This window comes from Sinocyclocheilus rhinocerous, unplaced genomic scaffold, assembly GCF_001515625.1.
Source record: "Sinocyclocheilus rhinocerous isolate Xijiao unplaced genomic scaffold, SAMN03320098_v1.1 scaffold128, whole genome shotgun sequence".
NCBI classification, from domain to species: Eukaryota; Metazoa; Chordata; class Actinopteri; order Cypriniformes; family Cyprinidae; genus Sinocyclocheilus; species Sinocyclocheilus rhinocerous.
This window is the reverse complement of record NW_015666174.1, coordinates 60296-69822: the sequence shown is the minus strand read 5'-3', so window position 1 is coordinate 69822 and position 9527 is coordinate 60296. Positions and strand designations below refer to the sequence as shown.

General features: G+C 36.2%; 1 protein-coding gene across 1 annotated transcript in view; it reads right to left on the bottom strand.

Annotated features, from left to right (window-relative positions):
* The window catches only part of LOC107731975 (rab proteins geranylgeranyltransferase component A 2-like), a 64396-nt gene that overhangs the window by 24764 nt on the left and 30105 nt on the right, over positions 1-9527 (bottom strand). Inside the window, exon 9 of the mRNA XM_016543201.1 lies at positions 4195-4272. Coding sequence (XP_016398687.1) covers positions 4195-4272 — 78 coding nt within the window. The remainder of the gene's footprint in view (positions 1-4194; positions 4273-9527) is intronic.

The window sequence follows — 9527 nt, the reverse complement described above, 5'->3', positions numbered from 1 at the left end:
AATGAGCATTAGAATTAAGTTTCTTTATTAACTATTTAATGCTCCTATAACTTTTATTAGTATAAAAAAAAGAGGAGGACATGATATTTACTTTTTTACACACCAGAGGGTTTTAACTCTTTCCCCGCCAGCATTTTTGAAAAAAGTTGCCAGCCACCGCCAGCGATTTTGATGATTTTCACTAAAATTTGATGGCCTCCAGTATATTTTTCTGTATGAATATTTGAATATGCAATACACCAAAATAAAGATCAGAGCCTCTACTTTTAAACAAAACAATCCGTTGTTTTATTCTAGCTTAAAGCATTCTTTTTTTTATCAACACTTGAATATAGGTAGGTTTCATAAAAATGCATAATTTTGAGCAAAAAGGTGAGAAAATCACATTTTTATCAAACTACATCTGGATAATATTCAGTATGATTATCAAAGCATAAATCCAGTAAATCGCTTCTATCAATACCTCCAAAGCTTGCACAGACATATACCACTTCCTGGATCAACATTTTACTCCGTAACATTATGCAGTTTTCATTTATATGCTGCCATTGCTGATGATCGCATTATTTTTCATATGCATCTGTTTACATAAGAGATCGCTCGTTTCTCCGTCCTGTTCCCATGTATTTTTGTTCGGGAGGTTTTGTACTCATTCAGAAGATGTGTAATAGCGCCCCCTAGTGTATAACAGTGAAAACACGAAAAGCCGTAAAAACTCGTCTTTGTCGGGGAAGCGTTGTCTTCTAAAAGACGAGATAACTCGTCAATGGCGGGGAAAGAGTTAATCTTTCCTATAATGCCTGATAAAGTAGCTTCATGAGCGCATTACAGCCGTTACCGGGGAAACCGCTATTTCCGCTGCTCCAAAAGCGCCTCCTGCTGGCGGAGAATTAATTTGTACTTTCAATAAGCCCGTCTGCTGTTTTATATTTACATTATATACATATATATTTCCCCCAGGGGAAGTGCCGCCACACATAGAATGCAAGTCTGTGGGAAACACTGCATAAGTGCATAAGTTTCTTCTGTCAGGGTGCATAAAACACTGAAATAGTGCTAATGATTCCGTTTCACTTGCAACCAAGGCCAGCGTTGGCTTTTTAGATCATCATAAGCATTCATAAATCGCCTTCATAAACCACGTCAGTGGCCTCTGAACCAATCCGCGAGATAACCAGATAACGATGCATGCGTTCAAACTCATTTGAGTTTTATATACTTCTCTGCAAATGTGGTTTTGTGTTGGCTAAACAGATCATATGCTGAATGACACCATGACGGATATTACAAGCAAGAAGCTTATTTGTCTAGGTAAATATTGCATAAAATAGTATGCCACTGTTTTAAATCACTGAAAAAATCTGTGTACACATTAATTCACGTATGAGAGTATACTGATTATTAAATAGAAATATTTTAATCTATTTTTTTTTACACATTTTGCACGCTTCAAATGGAAACGACATTTTTTCATTTTAGTATTGCTTGCTCATGCAAAACAAAGTTATTCAGAAATAGCGATATCTTTTGCATTCAATTTCCAACTTGGATAGTCAACAGCATATGGGTTGGGTGCTTTCTTCAATGTAACCCCGAAAAAGGTATTTTATTACTAAGCAGAAGAAGAAACCACGAGTGACAGAAGAAATCATCACAGGCCACTCAAACGGTTGAGTTTTGTTGACGTGTGCAATTAATTCGGACAAATGAATACGGACATGTGATTGAGTTGCCTGTCGAGGCGGCAACAAAGCGGACAGCGCTGGGCCGTTCCCGCCGCATGGAGTGGCAGGTGGGATTTGAGGGTCTGTAATCCTCTGCTGCATTATTAATCTGGCTCTACCCTTTTCTACTTTATGTCTGTAATAAGAGCAGACATAGGGCGGTAATTTATGATGCCAGGGAAATTAAAATCATTGTTCAGCCTGCCAGACACCTTGCCAGCTTTTTTTCTTCACCTTCATGAAACTTTTTCCATCGATGATGTATGGCGCTAACCTCCAGCGCAGGGCTGACTCCACACGGGGCGCCACTGGTGGAGGGCATGGAAGGTCCACGCTACACTCTAGGTGATGCTTTATAGACTGAGCTCAGGGTCTGACGGACACCTTGGTTTGGAGCTCTGCCAGCTCCCACCCCAGATCCTCACCAGCCCCGGTCAGCCTGGCTCCAATCCAATATGGATGAAAGAATTTGCCTTGAAACTTCTAAGTGCTCCAGTTATATTGGGGTTCTTTATTCCATGGCATTGGTGGCGATCAGAAAGAACTTACAGTAAATTATCAATTAAGGTCATCTTGGTTGTTTTTCGTATGCTACATTAAGTTTTGAGGAACACTTCTTGCTGGCCCGCTCAAGTAGAACTGACCGTAGGGATGGCTGACGGCATTCAGGGACAGACGTCACATATGAAAACTGACCTCTGTCAAATGACCTACTAAAAGAGTGAATAAAGTATGTTGGGAGAACAAATTTTTTAAGTTATCTGCTTGGTTCAAGAATAAATATGTTAGAGTTTAATATGTTAATATGTCAACTACATGATTTTCTGAAAGGTAGATGTTGGTAAGTGCTAGTCATAGAAGGATTGCCACACACAAGATTTGTAATGTTTTTTGCACAGCAGCAAAACAAAAACAACCACTTAAAATATTTATTTCTCTAAAAGTTGGACGGATTTATGAATAGGTACGCATACACATTTTTGCGATTATATTTGATTCTGATTCACAAGCTTTTGCTTTGATTCAATTAAGTTTTCTGTTTGTTTTGATTCATTTTTTATTTGATTTTAAGTGATTTTCATTCAGTCTTATTTCAGTTATAATGTTGAAATATGAAACAAATCCTCTCTGGGGTACTGCTGTAAACTATACAATGGCTCTTCTAGAAAATAACATATATTTAAATTCAATATTAACTATAATATATAATTACTACTAGATTTTAATAGTATTTTAAAAATTAACAACAGGGTCCAAACTATCCAGTTCAACTGCTATTTATTTATCTATCAGATATAATAAACATAACCAACATCTGAAATTTAAAATTGCATTTTATGTAAAACTGTTATTATAATAATGTTAAAATGATTATACATTGTCCTTTGGTTCACTGGTTGCACTATACGTTTTTTTTTTGTTTTGTTTTTTTGATTCACTAAAAAGAACTGGTTCATGAGAGTCGTTTGTTCATGAATCGAACTACACTGTTTACTCTGTATGTTATAACGCAATTTGGACTCGGGGAAAATGTGACATATTTTGCCATGGAGCTGTCGTAACAGATGTGCTGCTGCTGAGTATAAGAATGTTTTTTTAATTTTAAGAATTGATACCAAGATCGCAATTAATCAGAGAAGCAATATTTTTACCCAGCCCTAATTGTGTTGATATGCCCGATTACTAGCTTACGAGCAATTTATGATTTTCTGATAAACTACAGGAAAATTCATCTAATTTGAGAGTTGCTGCGCCGCCATGATACGCCATAGCCTTTACACTAGTAAGCTAATGCTATCACATGTGTAAGTGTCCTACATCCAGAGGAATCCAAGCCCCCTGGGTCATTCACCAGCAAGATGAAAGAAACTCAATATATTGCCAAAGAGAAGGCCAAAGAATGAGAGAGGAATAAAGAGAGGGGAAAAACCCCGATCTAACCTAGTTTATGACAACAATCCACCTTTGAAACTCATTAAAGGCCTTTCTGGTGGGGCCTGACGCACATTATCAGCACAGATTAATCAAGGGAGACGGGAGATGAACTCTCATTTTTTAAGAGGCAGCAACAGAGGGCTTTTTTGTCTTCAGATGAAAATCAATTAGTGGAGGTAAGGCCACGAGGAAAAAGCGGCATCACTCATCGCCGGCCCAAGTGGCAGAGTCTGTGATTTGTCTTCCGAGCTCGGCTGCTTAAGGGGGGGCTGGTACCACTGTCTCCCTGAAAATTAATTTCATATCTATATTCCGAATATCCCCCCTATTCACTCATGTGCGCCATCTCTTGGCCTTGTTTTTGAGTACCCTGTACACAAACGAGCTCTGATCAGCCTTCGGATACTGAAGTGGCGTGAATCAACCAGAGGAGGAAGTAAATCTACTTACCTAATTTAATTTCTATGTCTTATGAGTTTTTTTTTTTTAAATGTGTGTTAATGTATGAAAACTGAATCAGTGGTGAGCTACTTACTTGTTTGCCGCCTTGTCCACAACCAGGCACTGCACTGAGTGCCGCAGACAATAAATTCCTCCAAATACGGCGCACATTCTGCAGGGAGACAAAATAGTAACACCTTACATACACTTGAATGCATTTATATGACATCCAATCTGAATGGACCCGCTAAACAGCCGTAATTGCAGCTGATGGCATGCCATTAAAAGGGATGATCACACCTTGTCCACACGAAAAGGACAAAATCCAATTCATTTGACAAGGCAAAAATGTCACCAAGATTTTAAAATGTGTTAACTTCACAAGTTAAGCTTTTTGTCATATAGTCTTGCAGTTTTGTGGTGATAAAGCCTAGCAACTTAATATAAACAAGGACAAAGTGAGATGAATGTTCTTAAAAAGCTTGGAGACAAATTTAGACAGACAAAGAGGCACAGACACCAAGATGAATGGTCAGACCGACAGTCAGACAGAAGCTGTGATGTAATAGCCGACATACTTTGCGTGATTGCACATTTGTTGAATTATTTATAATGATACGAATAACACTTTTATAATAAAAGTAACTGTTCAGATATTGGTGTCCTTTAACATACTGTCATTTCTGCAGTTTTACAAAGTCAACAACAAGCCATTAGTGGCTAAGTTAGTGACACTTTACATGATTACACTCTAAACCATAGTAAAAAATTTGTGTACTGCACATTCTCCCATGGGTTATTCCATAAAAATACATCTAATTAAAATAAATAAACAAATAAAGATGATTTATTTATTGTTATTGATTTATTTTCATGATTTATTTAAAGAATTAAGATTTATATTTTAAAGTAAAAGGCCATAAGATTTTAAAATGTTTTTGAAAGAAGTCTCTTATGCTCACCAAGGTTGCATTTATTTGATAAAAAAAAAGTAAAAGTAAAAACATACAGTAAAAATATTGTAAAATATTATTACAATTATAAATAAATGTTTTCGGTTTTAATATATTTGAAGTATATTTTAAAGAAGTATTTCTTATTATTACAAACGCTGAAAACAATTGTGCTGCTTAATATTTTTGTGTAAATATATAGTCATTCAAGATTCTTTGATGAATGGAAAGGTCAAAAACAGCATTTATTTGTAATAGAAATCTTTTGTAAGACTGTAAATGTCTTTACTGTCTCTTTTGATCAGTTCATTGCTGAATAAAAGTATTTACTTATTTCAAAAAATACTAAAAATCATACTGATCCCAATCTTTTGAGTGGCACATATACATATATATATATATATATATATATATATATTCACTTATATCAGCTTATTAGAATGATTTCTGAAGTGTCATGAACACTAGATTAAAGGCTGCTGAAAATTTGCGATCACAAGGATAAATTACATTTTTAACATTTGTTAAAATAGAAATAACAATTCTATAATTGTTTTCTACTGTAATAATATTTCACAATATTACTGTGCTACTGTATTTTTGACTAAATAAAAACAGCCTTGGTGAGCCTTAAGAGCCATAGGAGACCTCTTTCAAAACATTAAAAAAATCTTAATTATTCTAAACTTTTGACAAGTAGAGTATATATACATTAACAAGGCATAAATATAGACCAAAAGAAATCCATCCATCCTGGGTGTTCACCGCCGCCACCTTGTATGTAACGGGCAAGAAGGCAAGAGGTTAGGTATTAGGCCGCATAAGCATGTCTAAAAACACAGATGGTGAGATTTTGCTGTTCACTCCAAGCTTAAGAAACAGGGCAGGAAAAAAAAACTTCTGGTCTTATCTGCCCAGATTAATATAGAGACATGGTATCTTAATAAAGTGCACAGATAAAAAAAAAAACAGAGAGGCTAAATCTGCCAGCAATCATCTGGGCTCGTCTCCTGTCCTCTACAGAACCCCATAGAGGCAGCGGGGAAGCCCTTTGATGTCATTAACCCTAACTGACAGACGTTTAAGCTGATATTACTCTAATTAACTGCCCGCTGTCGGTCGCAATGATGCAGTCGGGCAGAGTGCGTGGGCACTGCCTTTCCCTCTCCAGGCCCCAGCACTCGCCCTGGCGACATCACTCGCCATCACGGCTAAATTAACAGTTGTGAAAATCCAGTACCCCCACAAGCCCCTGCTCTTTATAGCCTCTAAATGGCATTTCAGTTCCTATCAAGACGGGAATCAGGGGACGTGATTTTTTAATACGGTAGCAAAACAATGGAGGCCATTAATAGCTCAACGCCGTGACAGCGCGCTCACCGATGATTTATGAGTTTGTGTATAATTTGATTATGCTATTAATTCCACTGATTACAGCTGCAGCGAGTGTGGAGAAGGTCACATCCAAAATAAATCTTCAACAACTCCCTCTTTCTCGTCACCTAACACCCTACCCCACTTCACCCCACCGACATCCCCACAAAACAACTGCCTCCAACTAGTTATTTCTGTAATTAAAAAGTAATGTAACAAGAAGCACAAACAAGCTTCGGGCTCTAATGGCAACATCACAGCAGAGCTTCAAATAAATTGAACAGAGCCTTGTATGGACAGAGGCTTTTTTCATGCCGCAGGAAACGCAATGGTATGATATCCTAGTGTTTTCAGAGATAACAGGTTGAGATAGCTGAAGGCTGCAATCCATAACGAATTTCACTTTGCAAGTTAAGATGCTCTACTTTGTGTTATTGATATTGATCTATAAAAAGAATATTAAGGTAAAATAAAAAAACTGACATTCTTAAAGCTACCTGGTACTATAAGTCTCAATTTGTGCAACAATATTGAACGCATACTAATGTTCAAAAGTTTGGAGTCAGTAAGGTTTTAATGTTTTTCTAAGTAAACAGTAAGATTGTGAAATATTCTTTCACTTTTTAGTGTCACATAATCCTTCAGAAATCAAATCTAACATGCTGATTTGGTGCATAAGAAACATTATTACTGTTGAAAACAGTTGGACTGCTTCATATTTTTGTGGAAACAGTGATACATTTTTTTTTCAGGATTCTTTGAGGAATAGAAGGTTCAAGAGAACAGAATTTTTTTTAATTTTTTTATCATATAATAAATAAAAAGAAAACATAGAATAGAAAAAGAATATAGCAAGCTAGTGTTAGAGGCCTTTTTTGCTTTTATTAATTGAATAATAAATAAAAAGAAAACAAATAGATAGAATACAAAACAATTAGAGAACCAAGTGTTAGTTTTTTTTTTTTTTAAGAAAAACAAGCAGTTAGTAAATAAATAGAATGCAAGTCTAAAAGGGGCAAGGTTTTTTTTTTTGGCTAAGGACTCGGCTGCTCGGATTGAGTTGGGCAGGTTATTCCACCAGGAGGGAACAATTTATATAAAAGTCGCTGAAAGTGATTTTGTCCATCTCAAGAGAGCATTGCAATAGCCTGGACAGAACAAGAGCTTGAACAAGGAGTTGTGTTGCATGTTCTGAAAGAAAGGGCCTGATCTTCCTAATGTTGTATAAAGCAAATCTGCAGGACCGGGCAGTTTAAGCAACGTGGTCTGAGAAAGTCATCAATTATAACTCCAAGGTTTCTGGCTGTTTTTGAAGGGTTTATAGTTGATGTGCCTAACTGGATGATGAAATTGTGATAAAACAATAAGTTTGAAGGAACCACAAACAGTTCTGTCTTAGCAAGGTTGAGTTGAAGGTGATGGTCCTTCATCCAGCAAGAAATGTCTGTTAGACAAGCTGAGATGCAAGCAGCTATTGTCGGATCATCAGGATGGAATGAGAGGTAAAGTTGACTGTCATCATCATAGCAGTGATATGAAAAGCCATGTTTCTGAATGACAGAACCTAGTTGAGGCCATGTAGACAGAGAAGAGAAGTGGTCCAAGAACTGAGCCCTGAGGCACCCCAGTAGCTAGATATTGCGACTTGGACACCTCACCTCTCCAAGATATCTTGAAGGACCTATCTGAGAGATAAGACTCAAACCACTGAATTTGAAACAGATTTTTTTTGTAACAATGTAAAAGTCTTTTACTTGCTTTCACTTTTTGATCTATTTAATTCAACCTTGCTGAATAAAATAATTAATTTCTTTCAAAAAATGTTTTGAAAGGTAGTGTAACTAAGTATATAACAAATATATAAGATAAATAATACATTTGAAAGATGAATTAAAGATAATTAAACTAAATTAAAGATCAATTAAATTCATCATTGATGAATTTAACCCCATTTTATGCACCTACTCACTCCTTCAGGTTAATTAAATTAGTATGTCTAAATCTTAAGATAGGCAGAAACTATTAGATTATTCCATGTTTTCACACTGTGTGTTGTGTATGAGTCCCTCAATTGTTCACAGTGTGAAAAAGTGGATCTCAAAATCCTAGTCATTGTTGTAAAAGGTTTAGGTATGAAGAATATGCTGGAAAACCAAAGCATGTGCAGAACCTGGAGGATTTTTCTGAAAAACAGTGGGCCGTTTAACTGCTCAGGAGGGACTTGTGAACAACTTGTGAAACTCATTATAAAACAAAAAAAGTTGTGGATCATCCAAGTAACGGCAACAAGGTAAAGTTCCCACAGCACTGTGAATGTTTAATGGGATGTGTTCAATAAAAACATGAACGATTATAATTGTGGTGTTTGTCTGTACATTAGGGCTGAATGATTAATTGCATTTGCGATAATATCGCGATATGAAAAACCGCGATTTTTCAATCGCAGAGGCTGCGATTACACTCAGTCACGTGACACGCGAGAGTAACTGTGTGAGATCACTACCATACTGCGGGTGGGTAGGGGTGTAAATTTTTTTTCCCCATAGGTTTTTAACGTTCTAAAAGCTCTTTATTCCAAAGATGCTAGTCAGTGTATTCAGTAGGTGTAATGTATTGTAAGTTGCTTCAGAAGTATTGCAAATATTACGTACAACAATAAAAAAGGAAATTTACTTTTGGTACTTAAATACTTTTAAAAACAAGTACTTCTGTACTTTTACTTAAGTAAAAATCTGTCTTTACAACTTTTACTTGTAATGGAGTAATATTTGACCAGCAGTATCTGTACTTTGTCTGCCTCTGTCTATACTCTTTGACTGTATTTTGCCGCTCGCGTCCGGTGTAGCCACGCGGTGTTTAATGTCGTTGGTGAGGAGGAAAGCCTGTGTGTGTCCTATGCCTTAGCGGACAGAATGAAACCCACAAAAAATAAATACAGAGAGAGAATAATAATAATAACAGTTATTCTCTCTATGCTATTTTTCAATGTTTCAAGTGATGCAGGTGTTTTTTCCCTGTAGGTTTTTTAAATTAAAAAAACGTTAATTTTTCATAATGTTTAGTGAAATTATTTGGTAGTCTGAGGGGGGCGCAACCAAAA